Source organism: Annulohypoxylon maeteangense, assembly GCF_022496945.1.
Source record: "Annulohypoxylon maeteangense strain CBS 123835 unplaced genomic scaffold GGS22scaffold_1, whole genome shotgun sequence".
In the NCBI taxonomy this organism is placed as follows: Eukaryota; Fungi; Ascomycota; class Sordariomycetes; order Xylariales; family Hypoxylaceae; genus Annulohypoxylon; species Annulohypoxylon maeteangense.
Window position 1 is genome coordinate 577684 of NW_025953248.1, and position 23264 is coordinate 600947.

General features: G+C 47.6%; 5 protein-coding genes across 5 annotated transcripts; 3 read left to right on the forward strand and 2 right to left on the reverse strand.

Moving 5' to 3' along the window:
- The first annotated feature begins 8242 nt into the window (after positions 1 to 8242).
- GGS22DRAFT_2191 (proteasome component) lies at positions 8243 to 14396 on the forward strand. Its single transcript, XM_047966509.1, has 3 exons — positions 8243 to 8794; positions 8850 to 8896; positions 8954 to 14396. Exons 1-3 carry the CDS (start codon positions 8630 to 8632, stop codon positions 14205 to 14207), a joined length of 5466 nt encoding a protein of 1821 aa, XP_047823473.1. The 5' UTR covers positions 8243 to 8629; the 3' UTR covers positions 14208 to 14396.
- Positions 14397 to 14654: 258 nt separating this feature from the next.
- On the forward strand, positions 14655 to 16917 carry GGS22DRAFT_2192 (uncharacterized protein). The gene is made up of 2 exons (XM_047966510.1): positions 14655 to 15588; positions 15646 to 16917. The coding sequence occupies exons 1-2, from the start codon at positions 15033 to 15035 to the stop codon at positions 16728 to 16730; spliced, it is 1641 nt and encodes a 546-aa protein (XP_047823474.1). The 5' UTR covers positions 14655 to 15032; the 3' UTR covers positions 16731 to 16917.
- Positions 16918 to 17097: 180 nt separating this feature from the next.
- On the reverse strand, positions 17098 to 18321 carry GGS22DRAFT_176903 (uncharacterized protein; the record flags this gene model as incomplete). The annotated part of the gene is made up of 1 exon (XM_047963471.1): positions 17098 to 18321. The coding sequence occupies one exon, from the start codon at positions 18319 to 18321 to the stop codon at positions 17098 to 17100; it is 1224 nt and encodes a 407-aa protein (XP_047823475.1).
- Positions 18322 to 19214: 893 nt separating this feature from the next.
- GGS22DRAFT_182986 (alpha/beta-hydrolase) lies at positions 19215 to 20571 on the forward strand (the record flags this gene model as incomplete). The annotated part of the gene is made up of 6 exons (XM_047964034.1): positions 19215 to 19563; positions 19623 to 19716; positions 19765 to 19822; positions 19874 to 19951; positions 20009 to 20270; positions 20354 to 20571. 6 exons carry the CDS (start codon positions 19215 to 19217, stop codon positions 20569 to 20571), a joined length of 1059 nt encoding a protein of 352 aa, XP_047823476.1.
- Positions 20572 to 21074: 503 nt separating this feature from the next.
- On the reverse strand, positions 21075 to 23141 carry GGS22DRAFT_194043 (uncharacterized protein). The gene has a single exon (XM_047965447.1). It carries the CDS (start codon positions 22993 to 22995, stop codon positions 21127 to 21129), a length of 1869 nt encoding a protein of 622 aa, XP_047823477.1. The 5' UTR covers positions 22996 to 23141; the 3' UTR covers positions 21075 to 21126.
- Between the last annotated feature and the right edge of the window lie 123 nt (positions 23142 to 23264).

Below are 23264 nucleotides of genomic sequence, written 5' to 3' on the forward strand. Positions count from 1 at the left end.
AAAAGTTGAACGGCGATTAAATCAGAATGAAAAAAAAAACATTAAAAAGATAGAAGTTCTTCAAGTGAAAACTTTTTTGGTAGAATGCTTGGTAGGTGTGAGGGCTGTGGCAGATAGTGGGCAATGCTCAGTGGATCACAATAGTCGTCGAAAAGAATGACAACATGAGTGAAAACAACTCACTTAATGACAGCTAAGAACCTTATTCGGTGGACACTGCGTGACCAAGCGTAGATATTCTAACTGTATAGTCAGAATATGTAACTTAAAATGACACAGACCGATTTCGAGGGTTCAGAACAGGAGCAGAACAGGAGCATTTGTGCATATTATTGTGCACAGCTCTGCTAGTGCGAATTTGTGATCAAACTTGAACTGAGTGGCAAGGGTAGATTATGTAATATGGTCTTAGTAGCGCTGGGAAGCAATTCATATTCGAATGGTTGCTTGCCATTCCAATAAATTTCTAGTGTGAACTGTGATGTGTTGGGGAGAAGGGGAGGGGGGTAAAACAGGGATGTTCATTAGGTGTTTTGCACAGCAGTTATGCGAATAACTTACCGATTAAGGTGAGAATTTGGATAATAGATATACAAGCAGGTAGAGGATGAGATCGAGGTTAAGGAGTTGTCGGATGTTAGAAGTTCTGAGAAAAGATTAGATAAAGGTCAGATGAAAGGCAATCAAAGTTTGAAGTTCAATGAGATGAAAAAGGAAGCCGACAGAAACCAAGGCCACCAGCAAATGGAAAAGTAACCTGTGCATAGAAGGATGACTCAAAAGATAAATGAAGACGTTTGCTTTTGTGATGAATACCCAAGTAGCTGTCGTTCAGCTTTGTAAACCACCAGAACGAATCCAGGCTTGGTGACAGTTTCATAGGCTAGGTTTGCGGATATGATCTGTCTGGATTCGATAAACGAATAAGCTCAAGGCACTTGCCCTTGAGCAACATATTCCCAAACACAACGCAACAATATTGAATACATAGATCCTGTCCGCAACCGCGACATGACGAGAAACTTCTAACGAGGAGGCTGTCATGATAGAATCTTAACCCAGTATCGGCGTGTATAGCTTTAGGCAGCCATCTCTTAACAGCCACTAGAGCATCGCGGCGAGAGAAGCATCGAGTAGATTATGACGCATCATTTCATTCTCGCAGCTTGTTGTATCGACGCCCCAGTTTTGCTGTCGGTCAAGCCCTTCACTAGCAATGCCAATCAGGCATAGAAACTCGGCCATATTTAGAAATTAGAAGGATGATGGCAATCATATTCATGAAGCTATCCACTGGATAACATCATGCTATGAGGCCATTTCTCGCTGGCAACAAATTACGACGTAACAGAGAATGTGGCGCTTTGGCGAAAAGGAGATTTCAGGGTATAGATAATAAGAGAAAGGAACAACCAACCTTTAGAAAACACCAACCCAATATCTAGATCCTGTAAGTCAGAGACCAGGGACCAAACGCCAACGCCTCGGACGTGTCCGGATGAAGGTGCGAATGCAAACGTCGAAATCTGAAGTCGTGTCCCTAAATCCCCTTTTTGCCGGCCGTGATATTAATGGACGCTTGATCAACAGGTATGATGAAATCAAGCCTCAAAGTCGTGTGACAGGGTCTAATGATGATACGGTCAAGACTTTGGAAAACCTGTAATTTTATGTTAGCTTTTTGCGATAAAACATCGAGAATGACCGCAGTCAGCAAAGAGTATCTTCAGCATTCGGACTCCAAGTTGTCATAGCGCCCAGAACGTTAAATCGAATTGCCGATTCCGAATGAAACCCTGAACTCGGAATATGATATTTAGTCTCCAGACATAGAGGTCAGTGAAAATAGATAAGCCGTTCCGGACCAGAATAAATGAAGTAGCATAGCATCAATTGAGAAAGATCCCGTGAATTATGCAAGAGGCGAGGTAATTCGGTTTAGTAGGATGGAAGCGCCACCGATAACTTTAATCAAGCGGGAAAGCCGCATTCAGTGATATATTGCGGCAGACTTAGGTCTACTAGAATAGTCAGATATAAGGGATACATTATCGTATTATGGTGAATGATGAGTGTAACGTACAAGTTCAAGACAGATGGTATCTGTTAGAGGCTTGTCGAACTAGGTAGCAAGACGGTTCCGCACAATTTGGAAAATATTCAGTGACAACCTATCCAAAGGAGACAGATGCTGATAATAGCAAAGCCGTTTCAACAAGCTTCCGGGTGTCTGTGAAATGACAACGATCACCTCCCCTCGCAGTGAATGGAGTGACCACACCATCTCCAGGAATCCTCATGCGTTCCGGTGTCGGCCAACCGTGGATAATCCATAATTCCCAGGCTTCAAATCGCCACAGTTGACACTGCCCAAGCTAAGAGACCTTATGCCCACAGGGTACCTAGTCGATATGTCCGGAAACGCGATATCCCCCATGTGAATGCTCCTCTAAAATGTATCCTAGGATTCGCACCCCAGATTGCAACGAGCGCAAAACGTTCTTAAGAATAACTTGAGATTCGAATTCGGATGGCCCTAGAAAGTCTGCTTACAGCAGTCACTCTCAATATGAGCATCGAGCGTCGAGCACCCTCATGTAACATGCTCACATTCGAGACAGCAAGCATCAGTCTCAGTCGTATCCTCCAGCTGGCCACCCCGCATCCTTATGCCCCTTATGGTTTGCGAAGTTTCTTCAATGATGTATATTGATAAGGATGAATCGACGATGCGGTAGGTAGGAATAAGTTGTTTATTTAAGCTATCGATACTCCGCGATTAAGTGCGAGGAGACTCCAAGTTGCGTTGGGATGACGCGAGATAACTAGGCGCAGACTGGAATTCGAAAAAAATGATGACCAGAACCATAGCATACGGACAACTTGATTCTACGCAATCGCAATAGGGTCGCAAGCGCTTTCTGTCCTTGATAATATTATCACATGAAGACTTTGTCCAAGCGAGGTTGTATTCGTCGTTGAAAGGTAGCCTGGTGTCTGGCGGGATAGGTGGGGCTGATCGCCGAGGATTTTCTAGAGCTCAAGTCGATCGAGGCTTTGCGCGCAGAGCTAGATGCTGTGCAATGCGGGGCATTGGGCACTTAAAACCCGTACCGCGATACTCAACGGTTTCCGCGATGACACTAGCAATCTTTTCGTTGTCACGAAGATCTGATTTGGTGTTTCCCGTTTGTATAGGAGAAAGTTTGGGCTCGATGACGCAGCTTCGGTTCGGGGGCGAAGGATCCGAGGGTCAATCGAGTCGCTGTAGCGAAAGTGTGCAGTACGGACCCATCTATTCATTTCTCACGGCCGAACAGCCCACCAAGGAGTGGCATCTCCAGGCTGCAGACCCTGTACATCGACTACATCTTCCGGAATATCCATAGGCTCGGGAGGAGTTCGAATGCTGAAGAGCACTAAAGTGCAAGAAGATACAAAGAAGAAAAGATGAACTTACTTTTAGACACCGAACGAGACTTTTTGGTTCCGAGTAAAGCAGTAGATATGTAGCGCCTTCGCGAACTCCAGCAAGATCCGAGGGCACCGGGGAATGTCTTTTTCTCGTAAAAAAATGACAGGACAGATTTCCTTTTTTTAGACTCCTAGAGCTCGAATTGCGCCGCAACAAGAATTGGGGGAACCGTGATAATTGGGAAATAAAACCCGCACTTGGACCGTTGCGACGATGCGATAGACGAAGAAGTGTATGATGGGATACCGAGCAGGCCGCGCGCACACAGAAAACGCTTTTTTGGGTAAAACGCACGCAACCAACAAATTCGCGTAGCAGGCAAGATGAAGGATTGAGCTCGCGACGTTAATTAGGGTTTGGAGAGAAGAGAGGAAGAGAAGGAAAAAAGAGAGTGTAAGTGTGGAGAGTGAGAGATAGAGCGAGAGAGAGAGAAGAGAGAAGGAGAATTAAAACAGCAAGCAAGAAACACAAAAGCAGACAACGATAGTGCTGGTTTGGTTTGCGCGTAGTGTGGATATGTGTGTGAGTGGGAAAAGGTGGAATTTGGGACTTGGTGCTTAGGTTGGGGCCCTTGGGGTGGAGGAAGGAAGAGTCTCCAACGAAATCAGCGTGCCCAGAGTGGAGCTGACAAGAACCCAGGCCGCACCTGCGATTTCAAACTTTAAAAAAAAAATTGGAAAAAAAGCCCTCTTCTGTGGGTGCCGCTAATAACGTGAACGGGCTACTAATATTTAGTAGATGCAACTAAAAAATTACTTAGAGACGGCGCCACGAACTCATCTACCCAGTCACCCAGTCAGGTCAGTCAGGCCAGTTTAACCAGTAAGATCTAGGACGTACTGTACGGCATCCGTGAGCCACCTATGTACGTAATTGCTCCTCAGCATTGAATTATTTTTTCTCACCATGACATGCAACCTACGTATATGCAATACAATTAGTTCTACTGGTTGAAAGTATATAGGTAAGTGATGAAACTACAGGCGTGTGCGCTTCGATGTTCCCGTCGCTTCAGTTGGTATACTAAAGTTTTCCATGTCACGGGTTGCTTCAATGTTCTATGGATGGATGTAAAAAATTCTAGGCAGGTGTGAGCCGAGGGATTCATCCTTGTACCGTGCCTGGCTGTTTAGTCTGGAGGTATGACCTCAAGCTTCCGATCAAAATGTATCGCAAATGTACATGCAGGTGAAGCCAGTGCCCCACCACTCAGGGAAAGCCCTACTCGCATACGTAATAGTACAGCGAAGTACTTCGAAGGCGACGGAACGGAATCTGGCATGTAGGAAATGGCAAGTACCGTTGTATCTAATATAACATTGAATAAAAGTCGTCTACATGTAACCATTTTGACTTTACAGTCTTCATTCGAAATACTTCTATATATTAAGAACAAAAATTGCGCTTCAGGTAGTTGTCGCCAGGTATGTATGTTCGATGAATTAGAAGGGAAGTTATTAGATTGAAAGCAATGGCATTGCTGAGATCTTACCTAAAGCGACCTAACTTGAAGCCGGATCTAGGTATCTACTTCAAGTTACGAATGTACGACTGGCTCGATCCAAGTCACAAGCGTTACTTACAATTCAACGTAAGATGTCAGCTCATCGCAATTAGAAAGAAAAATCAAAACATCAAAACTCAATATCGAGCATCGAGCATCGTTTAACGTTTATCGACAAGGTCAACGCAAGCAAGAAATAACCCTCATGCTCGCAAAAATCTTGCTATTTCGTACCATGTCGTCTAATGTTGTAAGGTAATAAGATGTATACCTAGGTACCTAGTAGGTAACTATAGGCAACATTTTCGCTTTCAGGTTTTGTCTTATTGTTTCTTAATAAAGAAAAAGAAGCTTTGATCACTTTGGACTTACAAGGATTGCCACGTCGAATATCGATCCTAAACAATGCATAGCTCCAATGCCGTTGAGGAATACGACATCCTATCCTGTTTGCTTCTTGGAGGTTTCTCCATGTTTATTCATGAAGAAAAAGCTTGCTGCAACCACCCCGTCCGTCAGGGATCGATAATTCGAGGTTGTTCCGCAGGTCTTGTTTTGAAACGCGTTTCTTTAGATCTAAACAACGCCTAATTTCTCTTCTAGCTACTATGCAGCTATGTAACCAGCTAGATGTCTTAATTCGGATCTTGTACGTTCGTCAGTCGCACCCGATGTATTCTTGAGTAACCGTTTTGACTGACGAGATCATTGGCTGATAGTAAGCATTCTTTACACAGCATAAAACTTTCAACCACTCATGATCAGATCCTAGGTAGTTATGGAAATTTGGGAAATGTTCTAACTAGGAGATAGAACATGGCAGCATGGCACTTTTCTTCCATCCATGACACCTGCTAGTGACAACTTAATTGGAGTCTGAAAACCAGCCTCTAAACAACCATGTATGTATCAGCGTTCGGGCACTACCGCAAACGAGGTGAGATTGGTTGTGAGACGGCGTAACAGCACGTGTGTACGAGGGGGGAAGGCCAAAAAATCTGGGACCCGATCTCGAATCAGAAAATAGCTCCCACCCCGGGAAATGCGACGATCTGCACGACCCCTGTCTGGTTGGTGGCCTATTTGCAGATTGCAAAATGACAAGCATCAAATGACGGAGGCTATGTGCGTACAGTATTTCTCGTACGGTGAATACCACACTTGGCAGCGCTTCAAATATGATATTTATCGGTATTCCGTGCTTAGCTGCTTAGGTGCGCTTCGAACGTCGAGTACTTGACACGTATAAGAATTAGATATGTAGAGCATGCATTGTCCAATCTTCCCAGTCTTCTCAATAATAACGTACCTGATATATGTCTGAGATCGATGGCGCAGAAAAATGACCGGGAGTGTCTTAGGTCGCGTCGTCTTGGTGTCAAAGTTGTACTATGTACGCGACCCATCCGACAGTGACCAGTGACCAGTCACCAGTCAATTACCAACTACCAAGTTACATGTAAGCAAGGGGGTTTCCCTATCTATCCGTTTCGTTTACTAGCAAACTTTTTCTTTCTTTCTTTCTATAACCTCCTTGTTGATTCTATGGCCTGCCAGCAATTACGCGCATGCGACTAACTATTTGGCCCCCAGTCCGGATCAAGAATGGATTTTTATAAGAAAAAAAACTTTAGTGCAGGATCCATCATACATATATACATGGATCCCCTCTGTTTTGACCATGCTAGGTAAATACTTACCTGTCAGCCTGCTTGCCTGTGTACATATACACACAGTACAAGATACTGCTGCAAGGCACAAGATCTGAATTTTTATTGGTGTTCCCGACCTCATATCTGAAAACTGAGAAGTTCAGGTTTTCTCGAACACGAGGTGCTTAACAATGCAAGTCTCACTGCATTATTTGACTATCAAGAATTCAGGTACGGTACGAGCCTCGAGGCATAACCTTGGAATGCACCTATGCACCTGAACATGGCCTAAAACTTTCATATGCCGACAATATATCCGGGTTGCTCAAAAGCATAGTTGTGCGTGTGGTGAATGTCGTTGCGCTAAGATCAAAATTGGTGGGACCTAACTGGTTCGTGTTTGATGGATCTTCCGGCCTTCCGAGCTTTGTTTTTGCTATCCAGGCAGCCAGGAAATAGCTCCTAATGCACCAGTTTACTGAATCGTGTTAGAGGATTAGCAAATCATCTAGCCGGGTTCGAGCCCCTGCAACTGTATCCCGCGTATCGGACTAGACACTTTGACAATAGCTAGACTCTATCTCGATCATGAGAATCGCACCCAATCCTAGTAAGCTATGTAGGTATTACTCGCGTTTGAGGATCGTCACTAACTCTGTTGGTTAGTAGAGTTTATCTCGCGCATGGCCTGCAGAAGGAGTATATACTGTCTGATTGGTTGGCTGTTAATGCGCGGTTTCGACGAAGGATGGAGGCCTATCAATCGGTCGACTCGGCAGGATAGGCTCTTCCAGAACACGGGACCGCGATCACTAGGTTCTGTCATCAAGTGTGATGCATACCCGACAAAGGTTCAAGCCGAGCTCGGTACCGTTCTTGCTTTATAACCTTAATGGCCGCATGTGTGACCGCATTTATTAATAGATTCGGGTTCCGTCAAGTCAACCTCGCCATGAAGATGCCGAGGGAGGAAAAAGATGCAGGTTGGGGACAATATAAACCAACTAGTTGTAGACGTAGGGGTTGTTGTACACGCCTAAACCCTTGACATGTATCGATAGAATTAGTTCTAGCACCGTCACGAGTTCCTTTGCCTGGCAACTTGGTAACTCAAGGTATGAGTAAGTTCCGTGGCCACATGAGTAGGAGCAGCCACTAAGTTTTGATATGTCGAAGGCGACTTGTTGCTCAAGAGCAACCAGCTTCGGGCTTCATTGTCTTTAACGTTAGATGCTCCCTCCCATAAATGCGGCACTCTTGAGATAACGGCTGGTATTTTTGTAGGAGCGCATCTCTTAGGAATTTTATGTACCAGCTTACGTGCCTAGTAGTTAGGTACCGATTGAGTATTTTAAATAATACAGCGAACCAAGCACACGCATTAATATATGTATTGTATTACTATAGGTAGTACCTACCAACAGCAATACTAAATTAAAATCGTTTTGATGAGAGTGAGGAATCGCGTACGTAAGCAAAGTAACCTCGCAGCTGCCTTGTTAGGCGACGAGTCTGACGTATAATGAGCCACATGTGGCTGTGCGTAATAATTGTTAGGTGGGTTGGATTTGTACCTACCGACCGCCACCTTCTTCATGTTTCTACTCGTTGCCAGGTGATTGATGTGTTGACGTGCGCATCTCGCTGGCTAAAAACACGGATATGGGAAAAGGGTTACGTTAAAAAGTCACAAGCTTAGCGGTCGTCAGTGTCTTCAATGCAATCATTTCATTTCGTACGTCCACAGAAGTCTAGAGGAAATTGAGGGTATGAATCTGTGCCCTTCCCGGCGTTTATTTCTCACTTAAAAAGACCATTCGGAATATCTACCTACGAACAACACCCCTAGCTGCTTAGCTAATAATCGATTATTTACGAATATACTATTGGATTCGTCAACTTCGAGTTACGTGCGACATCAATTTTGCATTAACGTGGCACATATTCTGTGCTTTCTTGAGTGCTTTCTCTCGCCCCTGGCGGGCTTCCATATCACACATGGCTTCATCTACTGAAGGAGCCGAGCTTAAGTTCGTATCATCAATACGGTACAAATTCGCCGGTGCATCCGGAGACGATAAGAAACTGAGCGATGCACTGAATTCTCATCTTGTTCCCCTTGTCGGTAAAGCTGGTAGTCAGTATAAGGCTGTCCGAGACGCTGTATGAAACCCATCCTGGTGTGTGGCCTGGGGGTAATACTAAATTGTATATACAGACCTTCCAAGCATTCATCAGTGTCAACAACTTTGTTAAACCAACAGGGTACGTGTCTCTTCTCAAGATCGAAGCAAATCCTTTGCTTGCTAACCTTAAAACTAGCGTCATATTACCCGTTGCTGCTCTCGTAGACCAGTACAAAAAGACTAGTTCGCCTATGGTAAAGCAATTAGACCTGAATCTCATCAAGCAAGGAATCACAAGGCTCGACCAATCCAAACGACGGGAACTTCTCCCGATCGTTCTTCGAGGAATCTCAAAGGAAACCAACCCGATTAGCGCGGCCGGATTCTTTAATATTTTCCTGCGCTTGCTTCTGGATATTAAGATACCTGGTCGAGGAAGTAACGAGGATATTGCTCTGCGGGAGCAAACGGGCCTATCGGATCCGGTAGATGCTGGCTATATATCACAATGGCTTGGCAAGCTCTTCCTTCTGAGGCAGGATTTGGCCCTTGCAAAAGAAGAAGACCTTGATATAAAGCTACGGGATTCGCCATCCGGCCTCTCCTTGGAAGATGTTGCTTTTCTGAGGAACAAAAACCCCCTATCCTGGCATCCAAGTAACCCATCCAGCCTAAGTTTATCGGAATGCAAGATCAAGGCCGTCAGTTTCTTGGCTAGCGGGGCTTTCACGGACTCTGAACGTCATATCCCAACAATATGCGCTGCCGGTTCGGCTGATTCACGAATCACATCGATCGCCGACGATATCCTCAAACGGTCAAGTGTTGATCTTGAAAATAAAATCGTGGTTAAAGCTCTTTATGACGCACATAAGAAGCTTCCACCTGCTCAACGGACACAAATTCTCAAACTACTCTCGAAATCAGTCATTGCCTGCAGTTTCAACGACGATGCAGTAGAGACCGCCAAGCAAGATTTCAATCTTGGGCCTGGCCGTAATGCCTCTGTTCTTGGCCTGGAAGCTTCTCGCTTAAACAAGGCATTGCTGGCATTTTTGGGATGGATTGCGAGGAACAGTTCTAGTTCTACTGACCGTAGTAATACCATGGGCCCTTCTCTCGTTCTTATCTTGAAGGACTACATTCTAGGACAAGGATGGCCGGAACCTGCAGTCCCAGGAAATATACACCAGATCCAGGATGAGTTGAAGCTACGAGCTAATGCGTACGAAACTATTGGTGTCTTAGCTAGGGGTAGTCTGTTCGAATACAAGGCGAAAGACTCACTCCTGAAATGGCTTTTCGACTCCCTCGTTTCTGATCCAAGCCCTGATATTGTAGTCTACATCGAGAGCGCTTTGTCGAGCATGATGGGCCTTTTCAAGCCGACTAATCCAGCGGAAACCCGCGACCTAGAAATATTGCTTCTAGAGTATATGGCTCTGTCAGGTGGGCAAGGCGGAAGGACGGCACGGCATATAGCGGCACGCTTCGCGAATAATAGCCTTCCTTACAGTAACGTTAAAGCTCGATGGATCGATATTCTTGCACTAGGTGGTGGGTCCACTGAACGACGTGATGTGTTGGAAGAGGGGCAACGAGGACTTGACCCTTGGTGGGCTACTAAGCTAAATCCCGACGATGCGCTGGTCTTACCTGACTGGGAAAAACTGGCAGAGATGTTCTTCAATATGAGCCGCAAAGAAGACGAGAATCGCATGGATGTTGATCAGACATCCAAGTACACTCTATTCCCAAACAACTGTCTTCAAGCTTTCCCGGTAGCGATACACTTCATTAAGAAAATTCTGTTTCTTACTGCATTAGGTGAGGACAAATTCGAAGTGGACTGGGAATCCCAACTAGAACGAAACATCGAAAACGACCTAGCAACCCGTGATAGTATCAGACAATATTTCGCTACCTCGAAGCCAGATTCCCTTTTGAAAATCCTTAACGCAGCACTTGATGGGATTAGAGATCACCCTGATGTCGGTGCCGAAGAGTGTATTAGCTGTGTTGCAGAGATATTATCATTCGCCCCTTCGAAAACCGTCATATCACCCTTATCTGCGAGAACACGAGAATTGATTCCTTTGATCAAATCAAATAACCAAAAGGTTAGGCAATTGGCGTCAAAAACATTTGGTATACTTGCACCATGGAGCAACGAGTCTGCCATTCTTATTTCTCAGTTGCGAAACTTCGTTGAGTCAAATATGGATCCGTCTGCTTCTCAATCTGCAGAATATCAAGGCTCTCTCGCTTGCTTAGGCAGTTACTTTTCTCGAGCTGCGTACTACGGAAAATTTAAGCCTCAAGATGTATCCGAACATGCCCAATTTCTCTACGAGAGTGCTACCTCTACGTTGGAAAAGGCAAGCGCGGATATCAAGGCCACCGCTCTAGACTCCATCTCTCAGCTATGGACTGCAAACGTTCATTTCCCTGTTAATGATGACGAATTGACTAAAATTATAGACTCATTGGCAAAGCTTGCGGCCTCAGGCAACGAAAAAGCAATCACCGCACTGGGAAGGTTAGCGATTCCTTCTTTGGCTGATGTGTCAGGAAACGATACGGAACCCGTAGCGAAGATTTTGGACAAGCTATTTGGACTGTCGGAAATCAAGAGGACAGAAATTCACTTCGCTATTGGTGAAGCAATTGCCTGTGCGATTTCTCGTTGGGATTCCGAAGCCGTACAACTCTCTTTAGACGTGGAACCCTCGGGTACTGGTAAATCCGACATTATCGAGGCTCTTGGGAATCGACCCTCTAGAATTGATACCACAATCAACAAACTCATTACCGACTGCAAGACTACTAAGCCTTCGCTTTTGAAGGCTTCTGGTATATGGCTGTTCTGTGTCATTCAATACTGCTCAAATCTACCTCAGATTCAATCCCGTTTACGCGAGTGTCAAGTTGCTTTTATGCGACTTCTCACTGCTCGCGACGAGCTCGTCCAGGAAACTGCATCCCGTGGCCTAGCTTTGGTGTACGAAAAGGGCGACGAGTCTCTGAAGGGTGATCTTGTTAAGGACCTGGTGGCAAGCTTCACCGGAACCAAGACACAACTTAAAGTCGACGAGGATACGGAGCTCTTTGATGCCGGTGCACTGCCAACGGGCGAGGGCAAATCTATCACGTCATACAAAGATATCATTAGTCTCGCCAACGAAGTCGGTGACCAAAGTCTCATCTACAAGTTCATGGCACTAGCTACGAATGCCGCAACATGGACTGCTCGCTCAGCATTCGGTCGGTTCGGTTTGAGCAACATCCTATCCGATGCGGAACTGGATCCTAAAATCTACCCGAAGCTATATCGATATCGATTTGATCCGAATTCGAATGTGCGACGATCGATGGACGACATATGGAAGGCTGTCGTAAAGGATCAAACTGTTGTGATCGATACACACTTCGATGCCATCATGAACGATCTTCTGAAAAGTATCTTGGACGGAAAAGAATGGCGGGTGCGAGAGGCGAGCTGCGCGGCGATTGCTGAACTCATCTATGGTCAAAAGTTTCCCAAGTACGAAAAGTACTACACGGACATCTGGAAAGCAACGTTGAGAGTCCTAGATGACCAAAAAACTTCGGTCCGAGAGGCTGCGCTCAAGTTGTGTATGGGCTTGTCGAAGACACTAGTTACCCAACTTCAGGAAAACAACTCTTCCTCTTCCGCCAAGGCAATGATTACCCAAGTTGTCCCATTCCTGTTATCTGACAAGGGAATCGAAAATTCAGCAAAGGAGGTGAAGAGTATGTCTATTATTACAGTTCTTGATGTCGTCAAGAACGGTGGTGATGCGTTGAAGCCGTTCATTGCAACTATCATTACGCATTGCCTTGGGCTACTTAGCACTGTGGAGCACGAAGCCGTCAATTATTACTATCAACGAGTAAGCGAGGAAGACCGCGAGGGCCTTGACAAATTACGAAGTACTTTTGCTACACGATCGCCTATTTTCGAATGCGTCGTCGACTGTTTGCGATTTGTTGATGAAGACGTCATGAAAGAACTGGCTCCGCAATTGATATCGACCATAAAATCTGCGATTGGAATGCAGACGAAGATCGGCTGTGGCGAAGTTCTTAATACTCTGGCCTTACGGCATAGCATTCTTCTGCCACCGTACAATGCAACATTTCTCAAGGCGATGGAGACGCAGATCCTGGATCGGAACCACGAAACGAGTAAGGCTTATGCTAGAAGCGCCGCATATTTATTGAGATCTGCGAGCATAGAGGTCCGAGATCGATTTACCTCTAGACTCCTAGAGTTGTACTTTGGCGCCGAGGATGATACCAGGCGCCAGAAAGTTGCGGATGCTGTCTTGGCCATCGCTAAAATTTCACCAGATGCATTTACTGACCTAGAGGCTCGTCTCTTGCCATTCGCATACTTTGCAAAGCACGATACCGACGAATACGTCTCTGAGGAGTTTGCGGCTGCCTGGAATCAGCACGCGGGTGGAAGCCATAGCGTAAAGCGCTTCGTTGACGAAATCACGCAGATTGTGTCCCGAGGCTTGGATACGTCGAAGTGGGCTCTCCAACATGGTGCCGCTTTGACAACTGCATCCATGGTCACGGCGCTCAGCAGCGCTGCTGGGAAAGATGGTCAATTCGCCGATACGGAGCTGCAAAAGATTTGGCCTGTATTAGACAAGGCCTTGGCGCTCAAGACATTCAAAGGGAAGGAGAAACTAGTGACAGCGTATCCCCTCTTTGTGCTCCACGGCAAGAAGCTTTGGAACGATGATTCCGCTTTCGCTGCCCAGTTGAAGAAGATAGCTATACGCGAAGCAAAGCGGAATAATGACGAATACCGACCCCATGCCATTGCAGCACTCGCGGAGTTCGCTAGCGCCCGCGAGGACTTAGACATGTACGCGGAGGTAGTCAGTCTGGTGTCACAATACTTGAAACCTGATGACGAAACACATAAAGTCACTGAGTTGGAGCGAAGAACGGCGGAAGCAGCACTCAAAGCTGACATGACAGCTTACAATCGCCAGAAGATGCAAGCTACCCCAGTTTCAGTACTAGGCGAGGTAATTACCACCATGGAAGGGGCAAAACAAGCGATTTTGATGGCAAAGGACACGTGGTTTACCAGCACAACTGAGATCATGAACCAAGCAAGTAAATCAGAAGGTTCACCTGACCCGACAGCTGCAACTGTGGCTACCCGCTGGTTTCGACTACTTGTCGCAAACGAAAACGACATTGCTCTTGAGAGCCAGCGCACAAGCAGGGCTAAATCTCTAGATGCGTTCGTGAAGGCATGGAAGAAGGGCGTCTTTGGTTCGATTAGCGAACAGGGCTCGCTGCGTGAAGAGATGGAACAGAAGCTGAAGGCCATGGCGGAAGCAGATCGGTCTATAGACGTGCAGAAGCTTTTGGGCCAGGTCGCCCAACAGTTGGTTGCGTGATTTGGTGAAGGGGGTATTGCGAAGAATGGCGTTAGGGAGTGGGTGTTTTATTTCGTAGACATCAATCATAGATTATGTTGATGATGAATGGAATAACGATATGTTATCCGGGGATGATGGAGGTCTCTTATGTACAAACTTCGTGTTTGCTGTCATAGATCTCCATTTGTAGTCAGTCATCAATACAAGTAACTGATTACTTAATATCTACCTATATATAGCAATTGTGAAGCTATATTTTGTAAAACATTCCCCTTTCTTTTTTACAACTGTAAAGAGCTGCCAGGTGATGCCAGCTGCTGGCAACAGAGACGGAGATTTACCGGTAAAAATATAAGAAGGCACCCACTATTTCGCTCCTTATCAGCCCTATCTACCTATCGGTGCTCGGCCCCACAAGATTATGTTGCGTCACAATAGCCGCCTTTGAACCATTTCCAAACTCATCCAACGTTATCCAGCAGCTTTCAATCTGCATGAACAAACGATCGTAACAACTTTATTCTTCCATTTGCCTCGACGGCCATAGGTCCTTTGGCGTTTTTTTCGAACAAAATTAGACTGCTCTACTGGTTTCGCATTTATTACAGGCAGACATCGGGCGAGTTACTTAGGCCGGGCCATCGTGAACTTTGAATTCATTCGTCTAATTCCATTCAATACTACCCGCGACCTTTACAATTTAATAGTAAACCGACACCACGACCTCACTGCGTGTTGGCTCATTCTCTACCGGACGAAGAATCAAACCATATCGATTGACTCCCCTCTCCATAACCAACTTCTATTTATCTAGACTGGGTCGACATTCGCTACTTTTCCAAGATGGATGAAGAGGTAGACCAGTTCATGAGCATAACCGGCGTCGCAGCCGAGCGTGTAGCTCGCGGCTACCTCGAGATATCCGGTGGCGACCCGATGCAGGCTATCCAGCTTTATTTCGAAAATCCCGAATTAGAGGCAAGCTTCAACGCACCTGCTGCTTCCACCTCCGCTTCAACCTCGGCGCGACAACCTCCCACGGCCGCAACTGGAAGTCAAAACTTTACCGGTCGCGAAGATTCTCGAGGCTTCATTGTGATAGACTCTGATGACGACGACGATGATGTTCAGATGGATGATAACGACTTCGCGGTACCCGATGACGGTGATGATAATGTTGCGGCGATAGCGAGAAACGCTCAGGAGGAAGAGGATGCGGCTATGGCTAGACGATTGCAGGAAGAGATGTATTCAGAGAACCATGCGTCCGGAGATGGAGTGCGGGCCCCAATAGCACAAACAACGGAGACCCTCGCAGCGCCTAACCCGTCGTGGGGCATGGATGACGACCGAGACGCTGCTGTCATGGAACAACTACGACGACAGCGCAGAGCTGACGGTAAATAACAATGATTATATTATTCATTATATATGCATCACTAACTTTATTCCCTAGGTTCGAGTACAAATCCCTTTAACCAATCATCGGTTGACTGGTCCGACACCGACGACCGCACAGTCCCAGGCGCAAGATCATCGCGATTCCCACCAACCATGGGCGCTCCAGACAGCACAACGAGAAGATTACGAGATCTATTCTCACCCCCAACTAGCCTAATCAACCGTCTTCCCCTAGAATCCGCGAGAGACCTTGGAAAGAATGAGAAGAAGTGGATACTCGTGAACCTTCAAAAACTCGACGACTTTCGATGTCAAGTTCTTAACCGAGACCACTGGAAGAACGAGAACATCGTTTCCTTAGTGCGCGAGCACTTCATCTTCCTACAATACACCTTAGACGACCCTCTATCACGCTCTTACACGCAATTCTATTTCCACAACGGCAGCCATGAAGACGAGAATAACTATCCTCATGTTTCGATTATCGATCCCCGCACCGGAGAACAGGTCAAGGTGTGGTCGGGAGAGTCGTTCCCTTCCCCAGAAGAATTCAACCAAGATTTAGTTGAATTTCTAGACCGTTACAGCTTAGCAGCCAACAGCAAGAATCCTGTGGTAAAGACGAAACCGAAATCGAAGCCTAAGGATATTGGCCGTATGACGGAAGAGGAGATGCTTGAGATGGCTCTAAAAAACAGTCTTGACGAAGACGGTGGCCCATCCGAACCCAGCGTTTTGGACCCAGACGCTCTTACTAAATCAAACCCAGATATTGGAAAGGGCAAGGGCAAGGAGCTTGCTGATCCGGATAGTGATGCGGCAGAAGAGGCATCTGGAGCAGCGTTCGCCCAAATATCATCCTCTAACCCTCACGTAGAGCCCGACAACAACCCGGCGACTACGACCAGGATACAATTCCGACACGCAGGCGGTCGCATTATTCGACGATTCCTTATCACAGACACCATTCGTCGTATCTACGAGTGGCTCAAGGCCGAGCCTCTCGAGGGCAAGGAGGGCGTCACGTTCGAGCTCAAGGCTATACCAGGCGGAGACCTAATCGGAGAGCTCGAAAAGAGTATCCAGGAAGCTGGTTTGAAGCAGGGTACGGTTATGATCGAGTTCATCGAGGACTCGTAGGAAACCGAAGCATAATGAAGGGATTCGGCCGCGTAAGGGGATACTAGGAGACAAGGGAACATAAGGATTGTCTGCATCATCTTTCACGGCTCGCGTAATGCGTTATAGACCATGTCATAGTTAAATTTGCAACAGCTCAGGTTCGCTGTTGCCCCGATTCTGCTTTAGAACTAATTAAACAAGTTCTCGTGACGTTGAATTTATTTTTGAGGTGTTAATGATATGGTCAATTTGTGAGGTTGGTTGCTTGTGAGGATATCCTATATGGTGCAAGTTATGATAATGGCAAGTATAACTCTAAATTCCACACCCCTTTCCCTGTACATATTATCTTACAAATTCCCTTCAATATATAGTCCCTCGGCCCTCAATCCACCACACGAACCGCCGGCATCGTAGGCGTAGCATAAATCATCTCCTCATCCGTCTCCTCCGGAAGCATCCGCTCCACCTCGCGCATCGACTCCCAATGCACCGTCCCATACCGATACATCTCCCCAAACGTCCCCGGCCTATGATCCACATCCCTAAACCCATCCCTCTTCACCAAATCCCCCAACGCCGGCGTCCCCCCCGCTGAGTTATGGTACACCTTATACATATGACTCCGCTCCAACATCTCAACCACAAACTCCTCCGCCTCCTTCCTCTTCCCCACATCCGCCTCATCGAGTCGCGTGCCGAATAGCGCCGCTTGCTTGTACCCGTCGTAATCCGTCTTAATCGCCCCTAGAATCCCGTTCTCTATCCCCTCGACATGGAAAACCTTCCTCTCGTAAAACTCCCGCCCGTCCCACCCCGTCTCCACATCCACCAGCTTCCGCGTGCGATCCCCCATCAACATGTGCGCCACGTAATCGCTCATCTCCCGCACTCGGTCCCCGAACCGCCAGTCCGCCATCCCCTCCGCCAGCCCGATCTCCCGCATCAGCGGCTCCGTGTGCATCCCCGATGCGTTCGTGCGGTTGGTCCATAGGGCTTGGTACCCGGCGTGCCAGTGCTTGATGAAGAGGCAGTGTTTGCGTGCCGCGAGCATGTAGTTCCCGAAACTTCCCCATTGTTTGCGGATTTGCCCTGTTATCACCCATACTGCCATCTCGTACGGGGAGGTGGGGGAGGTGAGATGGTTCCAGAAGAGGCGGTCGAGGTGTGTGTGGAGCATGTTTCCGACATCCATCCATACGCCGCCGTGCTCGTAGAGCAAGGGCAGACGAACTAGGTCTGCGGCGTGTTGCGCGGCGTGTCGGCCATTCATGGTGTGGTTTTGGAAACACGCCGGGAACCAGGTCTTGTCGACGTAGTTGTATATATGGTTCGGCGAGCCGTCTTGCAGGTCGACGATCCGGATTGTCCAGGAGGGACCGAGCTTGCGCACCCAGTTTGTTACGGTGTGTTGGTAGCTTGGGTACATTGCCGACAGGCCTTTGTCCCAGAATGCCCAGACGTTTTTCTCGGAGGTGATGGGGCGGAAGGTGTGCAGTTCTGCGATTATCTCGGGTGTGGGCCGGAGGTCCAGTTGTGCGTCGGGTACGACGCGGAGGTTGGTCGCGGATTTGGGGAGAGGGAATTTGGCTGCTTGGGTTGGAGGCATTGTTGAGGTTGTTGTGATGCCTCCCATGGTTATTCTCATTGGGGATTTTATGAGTTACTTCGTGCTTTACATATCGTCTTCTATCCCCGAGTCGAAGACTTCAAGAATATATATGCCATTTCAAATATTGCGCGCTGATGGGAAAGGAGCATGGCGGGACCATCCGACAGCGACAGTAAGATTGAGCCCCCATGCTCGTTCCTATCGTAAATTCCAACTACGACACGCCGAATGATTCATAATGGTAGATTCAAGGTTCTCAAGACCATGTCGGCGCTAAGGGTACCGATGAACATGGGGCTTGACTTCCATCGGCGCTATCTAGCATCTGGTGATCCTGCTCCTGCCTTTGCTCCCTGTCTGTTACTGCGGGTCGGTCCGTAGCTTAACTCCGTAGCTCAACTCGATCGCCGCGCCAAGACGGGAAGGTCCTGCAGTTCGACCGAAGCGGTTAGCGCGATCATGATTCATAATGACGGGGAAGGACCCGGGATCATTTCTCAGCTCAGGGGGCTAAGCAAATCTCAATCGCCGACGATTCGATACACGGGACGTACCTAGCAGTCTAGTAGGTAAGTACAGGAATTGCTTTTCATACCCTACCATCTACCTAACCACTAACCTAACTCAGACTTATCTGAGGTGGCTTTGGAATACAGGCAGCCAGGTAAAATGATTCAGGATGAGATCTGGGAGGGACAGGGGCATTGCGGGCTGAGGAGATAGCATCGCCTCAAGCTAAGCGCATGCTCGCAATTGCTTTTCATCACATAGTGATTAAGAGGAATACCAACTATAAGAAGTCTCATCGAGCCTATTGTGCTCGAGAGAAGCTCACAGAGATTAATATACTCTACAACGAGCATCTTCAGGCGGAATATCCATAAGTTGCAATGGTTGCTCTCAAAGACAAGCCCGAATACGTCGATCTCGATGTCGATTTCACGCCTCTACCAAAACATGGCCATCTATCGGAGAAAACGCCGGAGTTCATAGAGGCCGAGCCCGCGATTGCAGCCGCCTATGACCAATTATGGGCGTTACCAGATTTCGCGGCGTTTCGCCAAGCTGCGGGTGACCCTGACGCCCCTATGCCACATGGTGGACCCGATCGGTATTGCGACGTTGTGACCGAACTGCTACAAGTTCCTGCGCGTGACGGGCACTTGATTGAGTTGAAGATTTATAAATCTCCAAAGGTTTTGCCGGGCGCTACGTTGGTTTATCGCATGCATGGTGGTGGTATGGAACATCAAGCACGACCCCTTTTCCGTGACTGCAGCTCGCTGACCTCTATCTAGGCTGGGCTGTCGGGCGACACGAGGTAGATGGTGCCGAGAACGTTTATGCAGCCACGAACCCTAACATAGTCGTTGCGAGCGTCGAATATCGATTGTGAGTAATTGGAAGTCGGTATAATGCGACCTAGCTAATATTAATAAGAGCCCCTGAGTTCCCCCTTCCAATTGGGAGCAATGATTGCTATGATGGTCTATTATGGGTATGTTCACCAATCGCTGGCTTATGTCCAATATAGACTAACTAGCTTTAGTGTAAGAAGAATGCCACAACCCTTGGAATTGATCCAGAGAAGATTATCGTTGCCGGAAGTAGTGCCGGAGCCAATCTTGTAAGCTTCCAATGGGGGTTGGTTATACAGAGTATGCTTCGCTAACATTGCAAACAGGCTGCAAGTCTAGCCATCATGGCTAGAGATAGCGGTATCACTGGCATCATCGCCCAGATTCTTCATTTCCCAGCAGTTTGCCATCCCAAATTCTTTCCCCGAGACAAGTATGAGTTTGGCAGCTACAATCAGAACGCCTTTAATTGCGTCCTCAATGTCCTCATAAACGAAGCTTTTCTCGACGCATACAATCCTGATGTCAAGCCCGACACCAGACACTCGCCTCTGCTTGCGGCGTCGCATGCGAATCTTCCTCCAGCCTGTAAGAAGCATTTGCCGACCCCTTTTCTCCGTTTCATGTTGTATGTTCCATCTATACGTGACTAATTGTTAGCCCTCTTCTAGTAATACAATGCGCAGGTGTTGATATATATCGGGATGACGCTTTCGCATACGCCGAGGCCCTCGAAGCTGCTGGCGTTGAAGTCGAGATATATGGCTACAAAGGCGTGCCCCATTGCTTTCCTGCGGTTATCATAACCCATCCTAGCACGCCGGTCTTTTACGAGAGGTACAATGCCTTCTTGAAGAAACACGCGACTAGTTCTAATGAGGAGAAATAATGATTCTCAAAAAAGGCGCGTGGTGGATGGAAGATGGTGACTATACCACTCAAATGGAATTGCCTTTTCAGGATATTTGATGCTAGCAGTTTAAATGGGGCCGTTCCCCGGTCACCGGTCCGGATCCGACTATGACCTCCCAACCAAGGTAGATGCTGTGTAAGTCTTTATTACAATGTCAATTGTCGAGTATATGACATGTCAAATTATTTACTCCAGCTGATACCTATGAATTTACATGCTTATTACTGCCCTCGGAGATTGTAGATGTCTTGAGAGTCAGAAAAGTTCGTCCGCATGGTTGGTCCTTCAGGGGATCGAGTCCTACGATTAGATGGCATATCACATAGCACGTATCAAATGTATAGAGGACTGCAATTGATTCCCTATCTGTGGTCTGCCTAATCCATTGCCAGCATGCAAAACTCCAGTCGAAACGCAAAAGTCTCATACAGCAATAGCAATCGAAGCATCAATCATCCTTCCATTGCCCAAGTACCATCTCCATTCCTCTGCCATACTTCCGCGGTAAGGGTTCTGTAACCGTAGAACAACTTACTCCGGTGCGTATTTTGCCGTCTCGAAGAGGTTAGAGATTGTCAGGTTGCCGTGGTTTTGAGTCTGTTCGGCAGGACCCGTGTTGGTGGCCATGTTGTTCTCGCCACCAAGTCCAGCACCGGAGCCACCGGCACCAGAGTCAACAGCACCGGGGTCAACAGCACCGGAACCACCAGGACCACCAGAACCACCATCGCCAATACCCTCACCACCGCCATTCTGGGGTCCACCTCCATTCTGAGATCCACCTTCAGCTCCAGCGCCGGCACTACTACCAACACCAGCATCATAACCACCACCACCACCACCGAATCCCACGTTACTACCAGCAGCTCCATCCTCCAGCGCATAATTCGCTCTCTCTTTTCCCTTCCCCTTATAACTCTCCCCCTCTTCCTCGCGATTCTTCACACTATCAACCCCATAATGCAAATACATCAACCCCGTATCCTCACGTTTCGGAAGCATCGTCTTAGTAAAGTGCTGCACTCCAAACCCCGTACCTTTGCAGAAAAGACACACCGACACCACGGGATCAATAAACCCACCAACATACTCCCTATCCTCCCCCGCACGTCCGGCATTCACACAATCGTTCATCTCATCAATCAAATGGTGGAACTTCACCGGGCCGGGATTCATGCCCGTCCAGCCGTACACGGAGATCTCCGTGCAGCGCACCCCGTTCGCGGTCCCCGTGGGCGGGTGGTTGAGGAACGAGTGGTACCAAGTGCGCACCTGGGAGGCTTCCTCTGGGTCGAGGTGGTTGATCAGGTCGTGTGAGTGCGGGGATGCGGTGAATGTGGTTGCGGTGGACTCGTGGAAGCAGAACTCGGCGAATGTCCACCACGAGCGCGAGAGGATGTTCTTGGCGCCGGCGGCGCGGAAGTTCTTGTTCACGTGGAATCGCATCGCGGCGCAGTCCGCGTGGTCGCAGTGTTCGGGGCCAGAGAAGAACGTGATTGTGCGGCTGCTGAAGTCGTTGACGAAGTTTTCGGCTTCGTAGGCTGTGACGAGGAGGTCGAAGTATATTAGCATTGTGCCCGGGTCGTTGACGTTGAGGGCGACGTTCTTCTGGTGCAGAAGGATCTCGTCCTTTTCTGTCAGACGTCGGGCTTTCTGCCCTCGTTCAGTTTCCTTGGACACGAATAAGTTAATCGCGACAACTTTATCACAATCCTTGGGTCTTTCACGCGCATAGAGGAAGTTTCGGTCTACAACGAAGATGTCCGTTTCGAAGTTACAGACTAGTTCCCCTTGTAATCTCACGCTAGGGCCGATCTTGACTTTCGAGGCATCTCGGTTGTCGTGGTTTAGGTACGGCTGTCCGTTCTGGGTGATCGGTACCCACTCCATGTTTTCGCCGACGCTGATTCTTGGTGTCCCGGCGCTGACTTTTGGTACCTTCCTTGATGGACCTGATTTCTTGCTACCGCCGGAGGTGGAAGCAGTTGCGTTCATGAGGACAGGTCTAGAAGAACTACTGGCGTTACGGATAGTGTGGCCTGTAGAATCGACGTAATCTACATCGACACGGGCTTGAACACCAAGACTGATGCCGAAACTGGTAGCTCCGGGTTGCAAAGTGAATTCTTGTGGGGGTATCTTATCGAACCGAATCTTTACGCGGGCTTGTATTGCTGGTGGAGCTTCTTCTTCATCTTCATCGGAGGCTGGTTGGGCTGCTTTACCAGCGGGTTCTTTCTCCCTCACAGGGCCACTCGCTCGAAGTACATTCTTGAAGGATTGCTTGTATACGAGACCCCAGATAACAGTCTTGATGCCAGAAGTAGGATCTGATGGTTCGGTCGAAGCCATAACGGCGGATGTCGTGGCAGTATTTGCCGTGGGGTTCGTACTCATCATTGTAGCTGATGATTAGAAAAGGGATGAACGGAAGTGAATGTAGGCTGAACTTGTATTTAGAATAATTTTATGTGAAAAAAAAAGAATTGATAGTGTGTAAATGGGTTGATGAGGAGAGTGTCCTAATAGAAGCGTAATTAAATCTTGATAATTCGATAACTTCGAATTTCAAGAATTTGCTTGTTAGGTTTGGAATGTGCCAAAGGCACCTAGAGGTGGTGGGGTTCAGGATATATCACTAGGAAACAAGTAGAGGAGTAGGAGGATCG

Bases quoted from the DNA above. Each gene is read 5' to 3' on its own strand.
- GGS22DRAFT_2191 (XM_047966509.1), top strand. From the start codon at position 8,630: ATGGCTTCATCTACTGAAGGAGCCGAGCTTAAGTTCGTATCATCAATA. The intron at 8,795-8,849 runs GTATGAAACCCA...TTGTATATACAG, and splicing joins ATAAGGCTGTCCGAGACGCT to ACCTTCCAAGCATTCATCAG. The intron at 8,897-8,953 runs GTACGTGTCTCT...CCTTAAAACTAG, and splicing joins AACTTTGTTAAACCAACAGG to CGTCATATTACCCGTTGCTG.
- GGS22DRAFT_2192 (XM_047966510.1), top strand. From the start codon at position 15,033: ATGGATGAAGAGGTAGACCAGTTCATGAGCATAACCGGCGTCGCAGCC. The intron at 15,589-15,645 runs GTAAATAACAAT...TTTATTCCCTAG, and splicing joins ACGACAGCGCAGAGCTGACG to GTTCGAGTACAAATCCCTTT.
- GGS22DRAFT_194043 (XM_047965447.1), bottom strand. From the start codon at position 22,995: ATGATGAGTACGAACCCCACGGCAAATACTGCCACGACATCCGCCGTT.